This window comes from Leucopleurus acutus, assembly GCF_964270905.1.
Source record: "Leucopleurus acutus genome assembly, chromosome: 10".
Taxonomy (NCBI): domain Eukaryota; kingdom Metazoa; phylum Chordata; class Mammalia; order Artiodactyla; family Delphinidae; genus Leucopleurus; species Leucopleurus acutus.
The window spans coordinates 54,362,059-54,384,788 of record NC_139153.1 but is presented as its reverse complement, the minus strand read 5'-3'; the positions used below and the strand labels follow the sequence as shown (position 1 = coordinate 54,384,788).

Genomic DNA, 22,730 nt, shown 5'->3' with positions numbered 1-22,730 from the left:
GCAAGAAGTGATTCTTATGGAGAGAAGATAAGGTAAGCAAACTAGGAAAAAATATTTTAAAAATTAAGACTTCAGGCAAGGATATAAGGTAAAAATTAGATGAAAATGATGAAATGATATAGATTCTACTAATATACTTGAAAATCTCAATAAAATGTATTAAATATTTGAGAAAATGTTCTTGAAATTGATCAAGCAGAGCATGAAATTCTTAACAGCTGAATAAAAATGGGAAAATAATTATCTCCCTCCAAATTTCTGAACAAGAGTTTTTTGTTTTTTGTGTTTTTTTTGTGGTACGCAGGCCTCTCACTGTTGTGGCCTCTCCCGTTGCGGAGCACAGGCTCCGGACGCGCAGGCTCAGCGGCCATGGCTCACGGTCCTAGCCGCTCCGCGGCATGTGGGATCTTCCCGGACAGGGGCACGAACCCGCGTCCCCTGCATCGGCAAGTGGACTCTCAACAACTGCGCCACCAGGGAAGCCCTGAACAAGAGTTTTATGATTGACTTTTCTCACCATTTCTAAAAGCTGATGATCTCTATGCTCTCATAATTATTCTAAAACAAATAAGACAGTTGAAAGCTGACAGTCAAAATAATCCAACCAAGATAACATGCACACATACTCGCATGCATACACACACACAGAGTAGATTAATTGTATGTAGATAGAGGCCAAAATCTAAGTATACAAATCCATTAATACATTAAAGCAATTTACTGCAACTAAATGAGGTTAATCAGTAATGTAGAAAATCAATGAGCACACATCTAACTTTGTTCAGGAGTAAAATGATAGAACTACCTTATCAGATATTTAAAAGGGATATGGTAAAATTCAATACTCATTCCTAGATCATTTCTCAGGAGGATTTATACAGAATGTATATCTTAAGGCAACTTTAATAAAATCACAAAGAAGATAAAAATGCCTTCTATTTACTATTATTACTGAACATATTTTTGGAAATTTTATCAGTGCATTATAATTGCAACTGATATGAAGCAAACAAAATATATTAGAATATTAGACAGCAAACAAAATTACAGTTATATACTAATATTATTATACATTTATAAAATGCAAGAATAATTTGAAATCCCTCAGAACTAATATGAAATCTGGTAAGATAGCAGTGGTCATAGTTAAACAAATGAATAATTTTAAATGAAGATTTTATAAGCCCAAGTGCCTCTGTTTTTTAGATAATGAGGGGGGTAGGAATGGGTAAAGAAAGGAGATGCTAGTTATAGAAGCAAAATACACGAATCTATATCAACACAGATACAGTAACATATTAATATTCATCTATCAAGAAAATTTTAAATGATTTAACTTTGACTGGTGGGTGTGAGTAATTTTTATATTCCTCATTATGCCTGACACTATGCTATTTTGATCCTATATTGCTTTAAAAATGGAAAGAAAATACCAATAACTGATATGTTAAAGGTCACCTCTGTTTCAATTAAGTTTTCTAGACCAGCTTCTTCAGCAGCGTTGTTCTTTCACTTGATCTACATTTCCAAAACACCTGCTTTTTACCCTATTACATAAACACGGATATTATATTTTAATCATTTGCTTAAAATTTGTTTCTTACTATCCCCTGAGTTTACTTATGATAGGGAGCATGTCTTACTCAAGTAACACATAAGAGGCTGCACACATTTGCAAGTGGAATGAAAGGGTGAGTAAATTAACGAATGCTCATCCCCACTGGCAGCACTGAACAGCAGCTGATTATTAAAAGGCCAAAGCCTGACATATCTCAATTCTGCTAATAAAAGACTAGATGAACTCGAAATGCTCCTACGGAAAATAACAAGAAAGGCTGGAAAAAAACATAAAAACTGCATCTAATAAAAAGCGTAGCAGACCTACACAAGGCAGAAGTAAACTTCTGGAAGGTACAGGAGAGGAGTGGAGCTCAGAGGTGAGCCAGAGATGCTTCCACCCCAGGGGCATGTTCAGACTCAGAAGGGCAGCTGCGACAAGAGCTAGAGTGGGGAGATGTGAGGGAAGGGGGACTGTGGCCTCCACATGCGGGGACCTGGAGTATCACCATCACTTTTCCTCCTAGCAGGCATTTCATGGGCTTCAGGAAACAGAGTTCAAAGGTGGTCAATGTAACGAGAGCACTAAAGCAATCTTTTCTCTTGTTTAGGACCCAAAGTTCTCCACTGGAAAGAGAGGTCAAGATTATACTCCGAAGATCCAGAGAATCTTTAAGCGTTGGTCCTGGACTGTTAATCCCCCCCTAGATGCCCAGAGAATGAAAATAAAATCCTCTGTAAAGAAAGAGAGCTTCACTTCTAGTTTCAAATTATTCCTGAAGGTAAATTTTTAAATAAAATATTCAGTAAACCCTCAAGGATTGTAAGGTACCTCTCTAGACAATGAGAGCCAGGACTCACAGACTTAAGAAACAATAGGCATAGCACTTGTGGGAATCCAGAAACTAGAGTTAGCAGAGGCAGACTGTGAATCTATGTTCAGAATGTTCATGGAGATAAAAGCTGATCTTAAAAATGTCGACAAGAACGTAGAGACCTTCTATATGTAAAAAAGATTCAATTTGATGCTACGAAACCAGAAAGACAATAATAAGGTAAGAACCCAAGGGCTAGTGTTAATAGCAGATTAGACATAGCTGAAGAGAGAATCAGTGAATTTCAAATAGGCCCTAAAAATTATCCGCAAGGAGACAAGGAAAGACAAAGTTATGAAACTTACAAACTAGAGTAAGAGAAGAAACAGTAAGAAGGTTTAATATGCATTTAATTGGAGTGCCAGAAAAGAAAGGAGACAAGGTCGATAATTAAATGGAGAACTTTTAAAACTTATGAAACATGTCAATCTTCAGATTCAAGAAGCACAATGGAGTCTAAGCAAGAAAAACCAAACAAAATATATATTAATAATATTATAGATAAATGGCAGAAAATTAAAGCAAGCTAGAAAATCTTAAAGGAAGCCAGAGAAAGAAGTTATTTTGCCACCAAAGGAATGACAGTTAAGTAGTTAACTTTCTAATACACAATGCCAAAAGACAACAACAAAAGTCATTAAAGTTCTAAAGGAAAATTCCTGACATAATTCTATTCCCAGAAAAAAATGAAATAAAGACATTTTCAAAGAAGCAAAGTCAAATAGAGTATGCCACCTTTTGATTCATTAAGAAATTCCTAAATATGATCTTCAAGAAAAAGGAAAATTATACCAGATGGCACCTCTGGGACATAGCAAGCAATGAAGACATGTACACAAAAATGTTCATAGCAAAATTTTGTAAAAGCCCTGAATTAGAATAACTCAAATGTTCATCAACAGCAAAATGGATAATCAAATGGTGATTTGCTCATATGGAATAGTACAAAGCAGAAAATGAATAACCCTGTGATTGTGCAACTCGTGAATGAATCTTACAGACGTAAGGTAAGTTTGAGTAGCAACAAAGCCAAACCAAAAAATACATACTGCGTGATTCCATTTACATAAATTTCAAAAAGGCAAAAGTAAACTAATTATTTGAGAATGCATAACTACAAAGCAAAACTAAAGAGAAAAGTTAAAAAGTCAGTACCAGGAAGGAGCACATAGGGGATTTCTGGGTTTCTGTTCTTTGTTTTAATGTGTGGGAATCACCTGATTATTCTTTTTATAAAAATAAATTAAATAAATGCATTTCATGCATATTTTGTATTTTCCTTATATTTCATAATAATTAATTGAAAAAATATCAATATCATCTAAACTCCCAAATAGCCCTTAGAATGAACTACCAGAGAAGATTCTAATTCCTTTTGCAATTAACAAAACTTCCTAAATTATGATTTTCCATCAGCATCATAGTGACCTAAAGGCAAGTATGTTTGCTGAGTAAATGCACGTGTGCTTGCATGCACGAGTTGTATGTAACTTCAATATATAAAATATGGCAATTATTTTACAGAGTTTCTGTTTTTCTACTCAGTCCACAATTAATTCCTTTATTATATGACAGTAACAATTTCTGTAAAAATTAGTGTCTAAGTACAACAGCTAAAAATCTATATAAGATGAATCTATATTTACCACCTCTGAGTTATCTATAAAATTAAAATACTTCTCTTATTCACATGCACTTGTATCTGCATTTTGAATTGCCATGGAAGAAAAACCCACAAAAAAATGGACTCCCTCAAATTATTTGGCCTTGAAACAACAAAGCTAGAAAGCCTAATTAGGAGTGTCAGATATGTTTTTAGATATCTTCCTTGGAAAACAACAAATATGACAGCTAGAAATGTGCAAAGGAAAACAAATGGAACGATTTATGCCAAGAAGTCAAAAGGGCCTCAAGCATCACACCAGAGAGTAGAAATAGAAGAGAAAGCCTTGGTGTAGTGAGTTAATAGTAAAAAATAAAATAAAGGCAAAAGGCAGATGCTTAGAATATTTAAAAAATGCTAAAATCAAATTTTAGCCTACCCACTGAGGCAGGTGTAGCTTGCTACTTATGGCATGCATTTTTCCATTAGCTTCTTTCTAGGTTTTCTTTTATGCCCTAATCCTCATGTTTCTTGTTGTTTTTTAGACTTTAACTTATGTAATCTTCCTATATTATGGGACCCTAATCAGTTTTGTTATAAGGTAAGATAGAGAAAATTCAATCTGTAAGTAGGATCTTCTTTCTGGGATATTTTTCAACTGCTAGTTTTTGTGGAATCAGAGATGACAAAAGGACACAAAGGTATAATTTCCTATTTCTTCCCTCTTGGTCATTTCTTAGCAAATCTGAAGTTTTCTGTGATGAATGGCAGAGAAGCAAATGTTGCAGTCCCATAGACATGGGATGGCTGTTATGAAGAACGAATTCTTCACCTGGAAGGATATCAGAGAAATTCCCATATTCTTCGGGTTCTCCAGAAATAGACAGGCAGATGATATTAAATGCAACCACGGGCAGCACCCCAACTCATTCAAGTCAAACTGATGAAATAAATGTAGCTCAATCAGTAGGACCAGGTGGAAGCCACCCAAAGGTTTGAGGGAACTCAGGGATGAAATTGGAAAACTGTTGGCCAAGATGCTTGATCTAGCATTACAAACAGCCACCACCGTTACCCTGGCAGATTGTGAATGTCATTCTGTTCATTAGAAGGGGTCAAGAGAGGACCCGGGAGCCCTGGAAAAGCAAGCTTCTCTTCCGCTTGTCCAGTATCCAATAAAGCACAGCATCATTAGACACTGAAACAAAAATAACTTTCTAGGGGAAAGACAATATGGTTTCTGCAAAAAGGAAAGCATGAGTCACTGATTTATTATTGGTCTCTGAGGCATGTAGATAAAAGGCCAAACGTTGGCACAGTTTAGGGTAGACTTTTTCTAATCACCAACATGAAATGGGATGTAAGGAGATAATGGACATCTCAAACCATATGGATAAGACAAGCAATTTCTACACCCCCTCAAAAAAAAAAAAACCTCTATGAACTAGCAAGAAGGGACGCTCTGAGACTTGAAAGAGATCAGGTTGTGATGATAAAGGATCTACTGCAGGTAACAAATTTAAAATATTACCATTTGATAGTATTGGAAAAAGATACAAAGTAAGTTCACTCCAGGAAACCTTTTTATTGAGCATGAATCGAGTGTCAGGCTTTGTACTAAGTTAGTGGGAGTACAGCAATGAATAGACCCCTTCTGCTCTCCAGTAACTCACAGTCTACCATATAGATGATTCCAAGAACCAAGGGATAGGTTCTCTGCTGGGACTTGTGCCCATTTATGACATGATGGCAACTATTGACTGGAATCACATAGTACAATCATGATCATGCAATAACACATCCCTCAGAGCTGCAGTTCACCAAGGAATTAATATACTAGGCTATATGATGCATGGTTCTAAAACAAAGTTACTAGGCTATATGATGCATGGTTCTAAAACAAAGTACAAATCCCCTTGTTAAAATTAATGACAATTGCAATATGAACCCAGTAAATACTAAAACCCAATTTATTGGTTTGTTCAGTGGAGAAAGATATGATGGGTTTTGAACACAAGCAATTCTAACATTAATTATTATCACTCTTTACCTCATGGGGAAGGAAAGCAGACACTATACCATGTGAAGCTTTTAAAATGTGATGCATTTTATATATGCACAAATTTCCAAAAGCCTCATGAAAAAATTAACTTTTTTCATTATAATTTTAAAAAAACAGTAATTAAAAAGAAAATGGGCTATTTACCAACCACGAATTTGTTGAGCTCTGCCAGTGTCATGAAATTCTCAACCTTTCTGAAAAGCTGAAGAATTTTCTGAGCTCAGGCAAGAGTCTCCAAGATCTGGAGAATAATTTTGGCAGCCTCAAGCCCAGGAGACTGATGTCTCTCCTTCAAGTCAAATGCTTCTTTTTTTCTAATCAGTTTAAACACTGACCTTCCCCCTTTTCTGTTCCATTAGCTAGGAGGCTGTCATTCCAAAGAAATGTATAATGTACGTGTGTAGGGGAAGTGTGAGTGTTCTCTGGAATGAGAGAAAATAAGTTTTTGATGATCAGATTGTTCAGTATTTTCAAACCATCTAACAGCACTTCCATAGGAACTCCATGAAGAAAAATGAGAGCTGAAAAAGAAATCCTCACCAAAGCAGACATAGTTTGTCCTAGTTTCTCTGATAAGCCATGTTCTCTCCCTTTTTTATTTTCTTGCACATTTTTTAATGGCATATAATAGTTTTCCTTCGCAATATCAATGATCATTCAGGATAGAAATTTAAGTGGGTCTGAGAGAGAATACATTTCTCAGGTGTGGTATCCCACTGAAAAATTCCCGCCTTCTCTTGGGGAACCACACTGGGAGATGGTATGAGTCTCCTTTTCTATTTTTTCTCCATGCATAGCAGTGCCAGGCCCACAGTATATCTTCAATGAGGGTATACTGAATGAACTCCCTGCTCCTCTTCTCCCTGCTACTTCTTCAAAAGAAAAACTGGGGGCTTCCCTGGTGGCGCAGTGGTTGAGAGTCCGCCTGACGATGCGGGTTCGTGCCCCGGTCCGGGAAGATCCCACATGCCGCAGAGCGGCTGGGCCCGTGAGCCATGGCCGCTGAGCCTGCGCGTCCGGAGCCTGTGCTCTGCAACGGGAGAGGCCACAACAGTGAGGGGCCCGCGTACCACAAAAAAAAAAAAAGAAGAAAAACTGGGACCATCCTGAGCCTCCTCTAGACTGAAGATGAAAGGGAAAGAATTCCAAGTCTATCTCCAAAGCCTCACATTTGAAACCTAGGTAGCCCAGAATTGCACGTCAATACCTCCAGCTAAAGAAGATCCCTGAGTAGGAGGAGATACAGTACATCACTGGATAAAATGAGAAGGAAAATGGTTACATGTCTGTAAGAATGGGTGTATAAATGCCTTGCCTGTCAAATCAACAAAGCTAAAAACCCTTGCTATGTCAAAAGCTAACACACACACACACACACACACACACACACACACACACACACACACACTCTGCTAGTGAGAAGGCAAGCAATTTTTTAGAAGGGAAATTAGGAAACAAGTATAAAAACGCATCATGAAAGGTGATCATGGCTCTTTGACTTCTAAGAATTTATTCTAAGGGAAAAATAAAGGATACGCCCAAAGATTTAGCCTCAAAGGTGGCAGCCACATCTATATTAGCCCCAAATCAAAACAATCCAGTTGGTCAGTGGTAAGGACGTAGTCTAGTTAATTATCAAATATCAAAATGATAGAACACCATGCGGCTATGGAAAATGTATACAATGCATATTGACCTGGAGCAATGTTCACAATTTTGTGAAACAGAAAAAGCATGCTAAAATCAAAATATGTTTTTATGTTCGATAAATACATATATGTACATTTAAATATATAAATATGCCTAAGAAAATATGCATCTTCAGATATTTGTAAAGGGCAACTTTTTTCTTCATCCTTCTCCTTATGTGAATTTTCTGATTCTGGTCTATGATGTAGGTGAATTACTTCTGAAATAAACATATAAAAATGGACATAATAAAAAAAATCTTTAGTATCTACATAGTTTTTCTAAGAAAAAAATGTCCCTTTAATTATCTATAGCTGGTAGGTTAAACAGGAAATCCTTGTGAGTTAATATTGGATGATGATGATAAGTAGAAATAGAGAGGAATTATTTATTCTCAAAAAGTCATCTGATTAGCATTTTTCATGTTCTCATATATCTGTTAGATTTTTTTTAACTAAATAGTTCTTCCAATAAACACTAAAAGTCAAAAAGCCAATACTGAGATTTTTCTCCATCTATGCATCTGATTCTTAGACATATTGCCTTTTATTTTAGATCAAAGCATCAAAATTGTCTTTGATCCAAAGCAACCATGTAGCCCCAGCATTTACATCTGAAGTCAACCTATTTATAATCACAGATTTTTTTAAATCCCTGATTTTCTTTTTATCCCTATCATGCAGAGTGTCAGTGACAGTATGACTTGGAGAGCAACAGCTCTTTGTTTCGGAAGCAGTCTTCTTTATGGATACAGGAAATTGAAAATGTGAACAAACACCACCAGCTAGTCAGTCAGGAAAACAGCATTGTGAAGGCTGGGGCTTTGAAGGTACAATTAGGGAACTGGTTTTTCCCTTAACAGAAGTATGTTCACTAAGTAATTTGCTTTCTTTTAACTAGAGTTACCCCCTTCCATTAACTGGAGAAGTAAGTCCAGATTAAAATCACTATCCATCAATTGCCTGCTGGAGGCACACTCAAGCCTTGTGTTAGGACTAAGGCAATAAAGCTCATCAACTAGCATTTTAATCATTGTTACCTCAGAGCTCTCAGAAGGAATAATTTGGGGTAGGGGAGAAAGTGGAAACTCCTAGTTACTGCTGATATGAAATCAGATATTTCTGAGGATTTTAAATTTACTGAATCATTCATTTTTTCAGTGGATTTCTATTTTTTTCCTCGTTCAGTGAGTACTTGCTAGGCACGCGGGATACAGTGGTGAATATAATGACATGGTCCCTATCTATATACAGCTTACATTCTGAGGGAGGGAACATTAATACATGAGAAATCATAATTAAAAATTGTGATGAGCACTTTAGAGGAAGGGAACGGGCTCTGAGAAGGAATCATGGAGAGATGACAGTTACTTGGGTGAGTCAGGAAACTCCTCCTTAAGGAAGTGATACCCAAGCTTTGACACTAAGACAGAGTCACACTCCTCCTAATAGGTTTCTATTTATTTCATTAGCATCACCCTTTCCTGGTCCTTCTACTGTCTCCCTGGCCATTCCAACTCAGCTTTCTCACTGCTGGTTCCTCCTCTTCTAAACTCAGACTCTGAAGTTTTTCAGGCCTAAGATCTCCAACCTCTTCTCACTACAAAGTTCCTCCCAAGGCAAGCCATTCCACTTTATGACCTCAAGCATCATCTGCATTCAACAATCCCCTAATATATTTTTCCAGCCCAGAACTCTTTTCCTAGCTTTGGATCCATATGTCAACTGCCTACATGACACCTTCACTTGCATACTGCACAGGAGTCTCAAATTTAACATAGCCCGTGCTAAATCCAGATATTTCCCTGTGGAATCTTCTCTTCCTTCAGCAATCTCCATCTCCCTACACAGGACCATTCACTCAGTTGCTGTATCACTACTCAGGGAGTCAACCATGATACCTGCTTCCTCCTCATGTCCCATGTATAACTGGGAATTCAGCCTGGTCTAGTTGATAGCTAAAATATATCTTGAATTTTATCACACTTTTTCTATACCCTACCATTATCTTGTTTGGATACTGCAAGTCTTTTCTCATCCTGTACCCATTTTTTCCCCCTTTCAATTCATTGTCTTAAATGAAAATCTTTTCTGATTATTCCTTGCTTTTAAAATTCTTCCATTGTTCTGAACATAGAATCATTAAAATGGTTTCTAAGACCCTGCATGATCCATCCACTGCTTAATCTTTTAGTCTCATCTCATACTGGTCTTAGCATTACTCTCTGTACTTCAGCAACTATGAACCTCTTTCAGTTCCTAAAATTTAAAAAAGGACCCTCCTTTCTTAAAGACTTTGCACATGCTGCCCCTTCCATCTGGAACTTCTCAGGTGTCCCTGCTTTGTAGTCTGAGTAACACACTGTTCTCTATCTCAGATAAGAGTGCATTTGGCTTCAAGTAACAGATTACCCAATAGAAGTAGTTTTAGCAATAAAGACACTTATCATACATATCACAAAAATCTGGAAGTGGGCACTTCCATACTAAGTACAATATTTCAAAACTCTTATCCAAGACTATGCTCTGCCATTCTGTGAATGTTCACTTTTTAATTTAGGGTCATTGCCTTATGGCTACAAAGTGGCTGTCAGAGCTCCCTATATCATGGTCTGACACAACAATGTTTCTGCATTCATGGTAGAAAAGGGGGCAGAAAGCTCTCCTCTTGGGTATAGCACCTCTACCAGAAACTAAAACCTTTGTTTCACATTTCTCCCTCATCATAGTGGCCATATTTGTGTCATATAGTGACTCTTAGCTGCAAGGGGGGGCTCGTTAGATGAGCATCAGGAAAGAGAAGGAAGTAAGTCAGGACGGCTGGTGAATATATAATCAACAGTGTTCAACACGGTCTTCAGAGCACTTACCAAAATAGTAATCAAACAATTCAATATGCACACTTTGTTCACTGTCTCCTCCGTGAGATTATAAGCTCTTTGACTACGGGGAACGTGTCTGTTTCTAAGCCCAGCATCAGTACTGCGCCCAGCCTATGTAGGAGTCAGTTGGCAGTGGTAGAATGAATGAAAGTACGAAAGAAAACAACAGAGGCAGAAAATAGGTACAAAAGGGACAGAAAACTGCCTACGCAGAACTTAAGCCGATGATCATATCTCATACCTCATGGTTCAATTCTGCATTCCAGGTAATTTGAAAACAGTCTTTCATAAAAAAAAGGCCCACAACAGTGAGAGGCCCACGTAACAAAACAAACAAACAAAAAAAAGCAACTTTTGAAAGTGCTCCATTCTTTGCACCATGAATGCAATTTTCCTAATCTGTTAATTCCTGCCATGTGAGTAGACATGGGTGCTATAGTTTGCATTGAGATCCAGGAATGAATTCTTCAAAAAAATTATTTTAACCACTGTTATATAGCGTTAGATGATCCAGAAAATTTTAAATTGCCTCAAGGACATGAATGTAAATCAATTCTTAGCTAAATCACTCCAAATATCATTCAACAAGAAAAACTGATAAAAGCTAGAAAGTTATTTAAAAGAATAGTCATAAAATTTGGGGTCTAAATTTTCCACTCCTGAGAGCATCACACTAACAGATAAAGATGTCATTCAGATTATCCGATTAGGGAGAAAGCAGATGTAAAATGTCTGGCATATAAAGGATGCTTGGCATGTTTTTGTTCTTATATGTAGACCACAGGAAAAGCTGGGTTTACTCCTAACTCTTTCATGTCCTATATATGTAACTGTGGGCAAGTTGAATATGTTCTTTGATTCATAAATGATATAGTAATCTTTAACCACCTTTCAGTCATAACATGCTGTCACTCTACTATTGAAAAACTTAGATGAATAGAAGTTAAATGGCATTGAATGCAGTCCATAGTAGCCTACCTAATAAAACATGAAGGAATAGATTCATATTCCCAAGAGTCTCTCTATCTACAGATGCAGAATCTGTTCATAGTTTCTGACAGACATCCTGTTTGGTCATCTCAAAACACAAAGGGCCCCAACACGTAAATATCACAAAATTTTTTTAAAGAAAGTTGTAACCATCCACACATACGAGACTAGATTTCAGGTTTTAAATATGGTTGTCATTTGAAATAAAATTCCTTAAAAAGAGAAAATGACTTTAGCATTGGCAAAGGGAGTCCCCTAAGAAAAAAATGTAAACAGATGGCTGAGAAAGATCACCCACATGCTGCACACAGATCTTGAGGAGGCATTTCTAAGAATGAAGTGGCACTTCCCAGCCTGGGCCACGTCCCACAAGGATCCTTATTTAACCCAGAGAAAGCATAGGGTTTCTACCTCTAACCAAGAGGAACTTCAGCCTGCTTGCCTCACAGCAATCCAGACTAGTTTCCAGCTCTCCCCAGTGTTCCAACAGAAGCTAAGTACCAACCACTTGAGAGAGGCAATCCCCTAATAAATCAGGGTTTGATAATCAGCCCTGAACCAACATCTTCCCATATAAAGGGGCTGTTAAGCCCCAGCTAAGCATATTAAGCATTCAATTTAATGTATGACACACATCTGCTCTCCTTTCTCAGGGAGGAGAAGTTTCAAGATAACTTAAATCCCGGACTTAATCAAGGGGAAAAAAAATCTTGGCAATGTTTAAAACTGAGTTTAAAAATATAATCCAAATGAGGGCGAGAGAGACCATTTTGCTGTAAGTAGTGAGATTATATAATACCTAAATCAAATACACAACATTACCTGAGCAGAAGCACCTGTTTCTTTTACCTGGGTCTATTCAACTTTCCTTTCGATTCCATCAACATTTACCAAAGACCGTCATCTACCTCTGGCCCAAGGTATAAAATACAAGCAAAAATGGGTCCTCTGAAAATATGGTAATCTGCCCCCCTCCGTGCCTGATGAAGGCCATAAGAGGAAAACTCACAGATTTGTCTTTTACAAGGAAAGCACAGCACTGAATCCCAGCCATCAGCATCTTGTGTGGATTCCATGCCACAGAGTCAGCCCTGTTACGTTAAACAAAGAAAAAAACAGGGTAGGGAGGGGAGACTCAATTAGTTTCTACTGGTGGGAAGAATGCTGGTACATTCAGTATTCACGTCCAAGTTAGTGCTCCAAAGGATTCCTTGTGTGAGCGGTTTAAGGAGTTTGGGATTTTTTTAAACCAAAACAATTCCTTAGTTTTTTGCCTGTTTTCAAAATGTCACTTAATTGGGCAAAGGCCAAAGAGAGGCCCTAGCCTAAATAAAAGGCACTGTGACTGGGGAAACTACATTTACCTGTGGATGCCGTGCAGAAGCTTGCGGTGCTTCCTTGACATCAAGGCTGAGCCACCCCAGGAAGCCTGTTGAGATATTTATATAACCAAAATGATGTTATTTCAATGGTACTTGTTTACCAGCCAGTTGTTATTTGATGCTTTAAGTCGATGTTAACCAATGTGGACTCTAGGAAATTTTGATCACTGGCTCTACCCAGGCGATCAGAACCTCATCACAATAGATGGTCCCCCACTGACGCTTAGGAGTTAAATTCCCACACTATAAGGAAATTGGTATAGTACTCATTGAGTTGCCTGTGGACAAAGAGAAGTGTAAAAGACACAGTCCATATCCTCTCAAATCTTAGAATCTAAAATAGACAATAGCCCTTCAGTGTTGACATTCTACCATACACGATGTACAAGTGCTGATCATGAGACATGGGTTCAGGAAAGGAAATCCCAGAGTCAATAAGTCTGGAGGAGAGGGAGGAAGAATCAATGTGAGAAATAAGAAAGTCAGTTTGGTACTTGAAATCGAGCAGACTTGTTGTGAGGGAATATGAGGGGACCAGCATGGGAGATGCTGAAAGCTCTCCATGGTTATTTAAACTGCACAACATTGTACTGAGAACAGAGTTATCATCATGTCAATTTTTTAATAGAAAAACTAAGGTTTGGAGGTTATAAAATTTCCAAGGTCTCATAGGTAATAAAAATCAGGTCTGAGAGACAAAAGTCCATTCTTTTTTTACACTAACATCATATCTTAGGGAAGGTGACCAATTGGCCTGATGGTAGAACTCAGCATGGAGAATTGAGGTAGGAGGGGAGTTACCTAGCAGAATTTTAAAAGGCAACCCCAATGAACATGTACCCCAACGTTCATTGCAGAGCTATTTACAATAGCCAAGACATGGAAGAAACCTAAATATCCATCGACAGATGAATGGATAAAGAAGATGTGTTTCATATATATTGGGTTGGCCAAAAAGTTCGAACTTTTTGGCCAACACAATACAATGGAATATTACTCAGCCATAAAAAAGAATGAAATAATGCCATTTGCAGCAACATGGATGGACCTAGAGGTGATTATACTAAGTGAAGTAAGTCAGACAGAGAAAGACAAATATCATATGATACCACTTAATATGTGGAATCGGAAAAAAAATGATACAAATGAACTTACATAACAAAACAGAAATAGACTCACAGATATAGAAGACAAACTTATGGTTACCAAAGGGGAAAGGAGGGGAAGGCTAAATTAGGATGTTGAGATTAGCAGATACACACTACTATATATAAAACAAGTAAGCGGCAAGGACCTACTGTATAGCACAGGAAACTATACTCAATATTTTGTAATAACTTATAATGGAAAAGAATCTGAAAAGAATATATATATATAATAGGTATGTATAACTGAATCACTTTGCTGTACACCTGAAACTAACACAACATTGTAAATCAACTATATTGCAATTTTAAAAAAAGATCTTTCTAAAAACTTTATGCCCCAAACTTTGGCCTTGAGCATTCTAATATGACTATAGTGAGTATAATAATTTAATTCAAGAAATATTTATTACATATCTAAATAGACTGACACTGAGATAAGTGCTAGAAATACAACAGTAAATAAAACACTGAAATAATAACTCCAAAAAAAAGGTAAGGAAGAGCCCAATATCATGCAGAAAGAAATGGCAAGATTGTGTGCACCATGGATGTCAAGGAGGAAGTAAGTGAGAGGTCTCCACAATCCTCAGAGTATTAAAAAGCTGAGCCCAATGGTGGACAGTAAAGAGGGGCCTTAAGAACAGCTCTCTCATTCAGGGCTGTGCCCAAGGGCAAGTGAGCGAGTCACCCAGGGTGCACCCTTCAGCTCACTCGCAGAGTTGGACTCTTGCATGGCCCTGGGCGTGAATGCCTCCTTAAATTTTCAAATACCAAACTGACTTTCTTATTTCTCACATTGATTCTTCCTCCCTCCCCTCCAGACTTACTGACAATGGGATTTCTTTTCCTCTCCTTATTCTCAGCTCTCCTCTCCTTTGCTCATAACACCTACCTGTCCAATGAACCCTAGGAACCTCACTTGCCTCACCTTAGTCCCAGCCCTGTTTCCAGGGACTAGACTCTCCAGTGACCCCATAGGGTTCCCAAAGGTTTGTAGGCCGAAGGTGGTGTGCAGGCGAGTTCCAAAGACGCCCAGATAAAGGACTGATGATCAGGATTGTCAGTCAAGTCCCCTTGCTGCTGCCCTCTCTGTCCCACCAGAGTTCATGATGGACCATGTGTGACCAAAGCTGAGCTATGGAGGCAGCTGCCCTCAGCCTCTGGGAAAACGTGATCTGAACCTGCTAACTGAGGCTCCCCAGACCTGGGGTTTGAGAATTTGACCCTCAGGAACATGAAGATGACTTACATATTAGGTTCTTTTACTTCTCTTGTATCCCTAAACTCTAAGTTGCCTGCTTTTCTCAATCTTTTTAACCCCCAACTGCATTGAGAACCTACCAGGGGCAACTAGGGGAAGGATTAATCAGTAAAGCTCAGCCACGCCCATTCACTCTCACCCTTTCCACCTGCCCACTCACACACCTGCCCTCACTGGTGCCTCCTGCACTGGCCTCTGCCTCTTCTTCCTCCTCAAAAAGTAGACAACATTCTGCCAATCTTAGTGAGCTGGATTGAAGTTTTAAAATCACATGAACTCTTTCAAGGCATTAGTTCACTGGTTTACAGGGTGGTAGGCAGAGTTAGAAGCAGCTCATCCACAAATGTATTCCACAAAAGAGCTGAAAGGGGAAAGACGACGTGCCTGATGCCAGTGCCCTACTTGTATTGGCTTCGCTCCATAACCCCCTCACTCCAGAGCTCGCAACAACATCGAACCAACGGATGTCATTATTGAGCTATGAGCCAGACACCATGAGTACCATTTTACTACGTTTTTCTCTTCAAGTAATTAGTTAATAATTTAATTGTAGAGCCAATCTTGAATGGGAAGTGAAGGCAGGGTGGAATGTAGAGATGGCAGCCCCTAAAGCCCATGATTTTAAATACAGTGTTTGTCACCTCTCCCGGGACTTGGGATGGAGTGTGGGCAAGACACCGTAGGAAGGGTTGCTGGGAGGGTGAGATTTTGCAGTGGCCACAGCCTCTGCTTCAGAGAAGAGCTGGACCAGCCCTGAAATCCTGGTCTCAGGCAGAGGCTGGGATAACATTGACTCTCGCAGATACAGAATAATCCTGGAGGCAAAATATTCTAACACAGCTGAAATTTTTCTCATTCTGTTGTTCAAAAATACATTGTAATTAACCAAATTTCAGACACTATCAGAGGTAAGAGTACCATTTTTTTGTGGATTGCTAAGAAAGAAAAAAAAATGACATCAACATACCAATTAGGTATATTAAAAATGTAAACAAAATATGTGTATCTTAGAAATAATAAGATATGGTATATATGCCGGGCAACCTGGTTTTATGGAAAACGCAGAAGACCAAGCAATTCTAATTACATTTTTAAAAAGAAATCAAGTAAATGCCAGTTTTTAATATTTTAAAGGATCTTTAAAATACCCTTTAGAAAATTTCAGGACTTCCCTGGTGGCACAGTGGTTAAGAATCCGCCTGCCAATGTAGGGGAGACGGGTTCGAGCCCTGGTCCGGGAAGATCCCACATGCCGTGGAGCAACTAAGCCCATGCGCCACAATTACTGAGCCTGCCTGCCACAACTACTGACGCCCATGCGTCTAGGGCCCGTGCTCCGTGGCAAGAGAAGCCACTGCAATGAGAAGCCTGCATACCACAAGGAAGAGTAGCCCCCGCCCACTGCAACTAGAGAAAGCCAGTGTGCAGCAATGAAGACCCAATGCAGCCAAAAAAATTCGAACAGGCCAAAGTAATCACTGTAATTTTACTAACTTTTACCTGTAAAATTAATAAACTACCCTTGGTATATGAAGTTTCTTCAAGAGAAGTTATATGCTCCTGCATAAAATTTTATCAACAGAATGATGTCTGCAATATTAGAGGATGAGTGAGTACTGTCTCAATGTTAGAGCTAATTTCTTTAATAAGTCATATAAACAGTTGTCAAATGTAATCTAATACTACAGACATTCAACTTGAAGCTTATTATATGCAAATAGAACAGTTTGCGGGGCTTAAATATTCCCTTATAAAAGTGTTTTCTTCAAAAATTCAACCTTTGATTTTTAGAAAATCTAGAGAGGTTTTCATTCACATCCTGCAAATCACAATTCTTTCTAAGCCCCATAAATCTCTTAATATCATTCCCAATTTGGAAACTGCTGTAGTTACTCTGTTTTACATAAACCATATAATCTGTATTTGATGTTTCTTTTATGAGAGTAGAATTAAGTATAACTGCTCATATATTTGATTTTGCCCCTATTTCCACAGTCACAAAAGCACTCACTTCATATTATCTTTCAGGACATACTGTATTATTATGCTTCTAAGTCTATAAAAATCAATAAGATATAAGTTGAAATGTGAACAGATACAGATACTATAATCCCACTTAAAGAAGTCACAAATAATCTACCTGATGTATTGCCATTGGCTTACTAATCAAGCCTATAACTCTAGTGAGCTTTATATTACTACTTCTGCTTTTACCAAATATTAGCATACATTTAATGAAAGCTTTGAGTTGCTGAAAAATTCTTTCGATATTATATCATAGAAACTTTACCTTGAAAGCATAAAGTCATCCAAACTATAAAATTATGTGCAGGCATATCCCCCAAAGAAATGCTCAGTTACCTAATGTTCAGTAAGTCAAAAAAATTGTCCTTTCTTTTTCTGATAAGGAGGACACAAAACCACTCACTTACTGGAGGAAAGTTCCTCTCAACTGCAGGTTCAACAGTTCCTTCTACTGGGTTGAATCAAACTAATTAACTGCTGTTTTCACACACACACAAAGAAAACCAAAATGCTCAACAAGCATTCATAACTGGCTGAATTCAACTTTTTAACCTTAAATAAGTAGAATTGTTAAGAGTTACTTTTAATTTAGGACAACAATTATTATGAACAACCCTAGGACCTCCAAAACTAATTAGAAAAAAAAAAAGGCCAACCCTTTAAGTTAGAAAATTGTGAAGAATATAAGTTATCTCAATCCCTCTCCAATAGTTATCTATGATAGATCCAGATAAAACCTGTTTTAATTATGGCATGCAATGAAGTCATGCAGCCTTTTGCATTTTCCAGCTGATTGGAAGCACAGAATGTTAGAGCTAGAAGATCCTTTATTGACCACGTCAGTCATTTCCCTCTTTACAGATGAAACCAAAACCCAAACAGCTGGGGTCACAATGAAGAGGAGGCAGATTCGAATCCAAAACCAGCCTCTCGACTGCACAGTAGGAAATGTGTCCCCCACACAGTGTTGCCTCAATGACAGTAGATCCAAGGAACCAAAGAAATGATTCAGGACAGAAGAGGAAATCTGGAAAACTAAGACAAAATGCGCATCAATGCAGGATCTTCTTCTTTATTACCTAACAGGAAACAACACATTTATTTCCCCTAATTAGAAATATACATTTAAATACAACTATCTGGGGACCTCACATTTAGTTACTGGGAATACGAAAAACTTCCCACCAAAGCTGCAAAAAGGCTAGAAAGTTTAACAGATATGCACACCCAGATGAACTTACATCCACGTGGAGCCAGAGGCCATGCCTCTCGCAGACGTCCGCTATCTCATCCAGCGGATCGAAGGCCCCCAGTACCGTGGTACCAGATGTGGCACAGACAAGGAATGGAGCTGCACCCTGTGACAAGGACCCACACGTGAGAATTATAAGAATCATCATCGTCACCATTAAATCTGTGCTGCAGTAGGTTGGTAAACACAAGGGTTATACACCCAGACATTTATCTGGCTTCTTTGGAGATAAACATTCATTGAGTGAGTGTTGTTTACACTTCTCCATCACATGGCCTCTAGTCACTATAAATAGGCTAAAGAAACAGAAAATGCCATGACAATAGTATCCTTTGTCCCAACTCCACATGCATCCTTATTCTCTTTACTCTCATTTTCTTTATTAGTCTTTTCTGTTCTCTAGCTTTTCTGGATAGAAGTGAATAAACTCAACCTCCACAGCAAACTGGCATCCTGTGTGACTCCTAACTCCTTCCCAGGGAGACTCATCGGGGCCTCCCTAACACCTCCAAAATAAGAAGGAACAGGACTGGAAGACAAACAGCCAGCTCCAGGAGCAGGCCATGCAGCTTGTCTGCTTGTCACCTGGTAAAGTAAGAGCAGCTACAAGGCAAGGGATGTAATCAGGTATAAATTTGGCGTCAGAGGGGATATGGTAACCTCATTGGGATACACTCCCCCAAACGGGTGCTGCCACAGAGAAAGTCATTAGAATGTGCTGGAAAAGAGAACCTGCGTCTTTCTGCCGTAATTTTCCCTCCTCATCCAGTCCATGGCTGCGTCTTGCGGAGACAGCAGGTACCCGTGAGAAATGGGAGGAAAGGGAGAATGTGGGAACAAGTGCAGAGATGAATGGTAATTCCAGCCGAGCGAGCCAGGCACCCTGGTCCCATGAGGGATTTTACGGCAGCCATGTAGAAGACAGTACACGAGGTTGTTTCCAGATAGATCCATCCCAACGTGTTGGCAGAGGTGTGTTGCTCTCTTTGGAAGTGCCATGAGGGGAAAATTTGCAGACAAAGGTGGTGATCAGGAGAGCAAGTAGAATCCTGATTCTAGAGCACAAGAAGTCAGTGACAAGAATACTTACTTGCAGAGAAAGAGTCAAAGTCATTTTAGGATGGAGTCATTTTTCCCTCAGTTTTATCGTGAAATACACTTGTTCTTGTAAAATAATTTAATGTCAGGGGTGTTCAGCTTGAACCAGATTCATTCCAATTTAGCTGACCTTTGACAGAAAGAAGTTATTTCTCGATGGAAAGCGGGGCAGAGCAATGACGCTTGGTCCACATCTCTAGGCTGAGATGCACAGGAATCAAAGTGATGGTACACAATGGAAACATCTGCCACGTGGGGAGACAGCTGTGACACATGGAATACAGTCCACCATGCCTCCTAGAGCACGGCCAGTAGGTGACAGAGCCCCTGGGACCATAGGCTTTGGGACTTCTTCCCTGTAATCAACTACCAACAGATTATGTCTTTATCATGCCCATGACCTAAATGAAACGTGACCAGATTTACATCCATCAGTAAAAGCAATAGAAAAAGTAATTTACTAAAACCACTGAAGGTGTCTTTAATGGTTGAGCTTTCCTTATAAAGTCTATGACATCCTGACAATTGTGAGAAAATATCTATGCTAGCTATTACAGACCATTAATGAGTTTTCCTCACCTGTTTAATCCAGCTATAAATATAAGTCCCAGAAATTCAACTTTCATAATCTGGATTTAACCTTCCAGGTTTTTTTCCCCTTTTTCATATCTCACACTGTTAATGAGAAAAGTCAGTGGAAACAGTATTGACTGTGTGTTGCCAATGAGTTGTATTCTCTAAGAAAGTTTGCCATTTCAAATACTCATACACAAAAATACTTCCAATTATTCAGTGTTTATACTAGTTTTATCTTTTTATAAGCACTTTAGAACTTCTGATGCTTCTGTGGTTTTTACCATCTTTGTAATGGCATCAAGGGAAAGGTCACTGCTCAACAGATTTTTAATGGATCGTGGTTGGCCAGGGAATTGAACCCCAGCGGCAAAAAAAAAAAGTTGATAACTATTTCCTACCTCTGCAACAATATGAGTTAAAAACTTGAAACAAACAACAACAAAGAGTAGGTCTGAAGCTACTGAGAAAAAGAAACTAGTCATCACGTATTAAAATCTCAGAATGGATGCAAGATTTGTCCTTAGTGAATCCAAGCTCAAGTTTTAACTGACTTGAGAGAAAACTGAGGAGGCATGCCAACACTAACCCTGTTGCCCTACTTTCAAATGTGCCTAAAGCAATTTTTACTTTTTAAAAACTTCCCTTTCAAGTTCTCAACTTCAGGATATGTCACTTTCATGGACTTTCATTGTCAAAACAAACAGAAATTTGAACAGTGAAAATAATAATGACTGCCGTGGAGTAAAATCCATCCAATATGTTAGAAGATGAGTTCTTCATGATACTTTAAAAAGAAAAAAAGGTTTGGCTAGCTTGCAGGATGCCTGGCAACTCACTCACTATTCTGAAAATTGGTAAATAAGGGAAAAGAATAAAATATTGGTTCTGTCTTGCTTGTCCAAACTGTTTCCTTAGGGAAACCAAATACGGATGAAGAAACAAAAATGTTTAGGGTAGTAGGCCTGCCACTAAATGAAGAAGGAATGAGAGAATGAATTAGAACATCACTAATGAAATAACGGGTCTAGACAATGATGACAAATGGCAGCAAAATCCATGAGGTGAGAGGCTGATGCAGAGTTCTGTGACAGATGGACCGATAACAAAAGGAGGTCCAAGACGTCTCCTGATTGAAAGGCAAAATGCCACCCATGAAGTCATCCTGGTAAAAATTCCAACCTGAATCTTCCCAAGTCTCAGTATCTAACAGCCAAATTACAGGAAATATAGAAAACAGATGGGGAGGTACAGGGGAGGGGAGCGCTTAGAGTCTCAAATTCTTGATGGAATCAACAAAATCCATAATGTGAAAACTCTACAGGGCAAAGGACTTGGTTTCTCCAACAGATCAGTTGCAGGGGAAAAAAGGAGGGGAGACTGTAAGTTAGAAAAGATTTATGTGATAAATCAACCAAATGCCACACATGGACTTTGTATGACTCCTTATTCAGACCACCAGCTATTTTTTTAAAAAGGCAATGGAAGAAAGTTTAATCAGAGTGAATACTGGATAATATTAAGAACTTATTCTTGCTTATAATTGCATTATGGGCTTTTTTGAAAGAGAGAGTGCATATCTTTTACAGATATACTGAACTATTTATAGATCAAATGAGATAATGTGTAGGATACACTTCAAACTGATCTAGAGGTACTGGGAGGGGATGTGAGCATAAGCTAATGATTGTGAAAGTTGCATGACTGGTATATGGAATCTCATTATATTAGTTTTACATATATTTACAATTTTCCATAATGAAAAGTTTAAAATTGAAAGAAAGAAAGAAAGAAGGGAGGGAGGGAGGGAGGGAGGAAGGAAGGAAAGAGAAAGAGAGGAAGGGAAGGAAGGAAGGAGGAAGGGGTGTTGGTGGGTGTTCCCCACCAACAAGCATTAATAACATAAAGTTCTTTTTGATAGGAACTTCTGTAGAAAAAGATAAAACTAGATTTTAAAAAATAGATAAAACTAGAAGGTGATATCTGTAGTTCACAGCAGAATAAACAGGTTGCAATATAGAATTTTACCCAAGAGATAAAGAAATCTGATAACCTATACCACCAGACAACTATCAAATCCACTTGTCAATGAAATGTTTTAAAAAATATTGTGCTAAGGACACACACCAGAAGCCAATACATGTGCAATAAAGGCAGAACTTTTAAGTACAGAATTTCACACCAAATACAGTGATCTAGCATGCTCCAGACAAGTTGAATTTCATGAAAAATTTTTAAAAATATGAAGAGTGAAAGAAAAGAAATATAATACTAAATTTTAAAAAATAAAAATTAAAGAACCCATCTTTCCTAAAGTGTGAAGCCCTCTGAGGA

The 22,730-nt window shown here is 38.3% G+C and overlaps 1 protein-coding gene across 1 annotated transcript in view; it reads right to left on the bottom strand.

The window, feature by feature from the left end:
- The window catches only part of GADL1 (glutamate decarboxylase like 1), a gene marked incomplete at both ends in the record, with an annotated part of 265,368 nt that overhangs the window by 106,052 nt on the left and 136,586 nt on the right, over window positions 1–22,730 (bottom strand). The window contains 3 exons of the mRNA XM_082848395.1: window positions 12,667–12,748; window positions 13,022–13,086; window positions 18,715–18,831. Coding sequence (XP_082704521.1) covers window positions 12,667–12,748; window positions 13,022–13,086; window positions 18,715–18,831 — 264 coding nt within the window. The remainder of the gene's footprint in view (window positions 1–12,666; window positions 12,749–13,021; window positions 13,087–18,714; window positions 18,832–22,730) is intronic.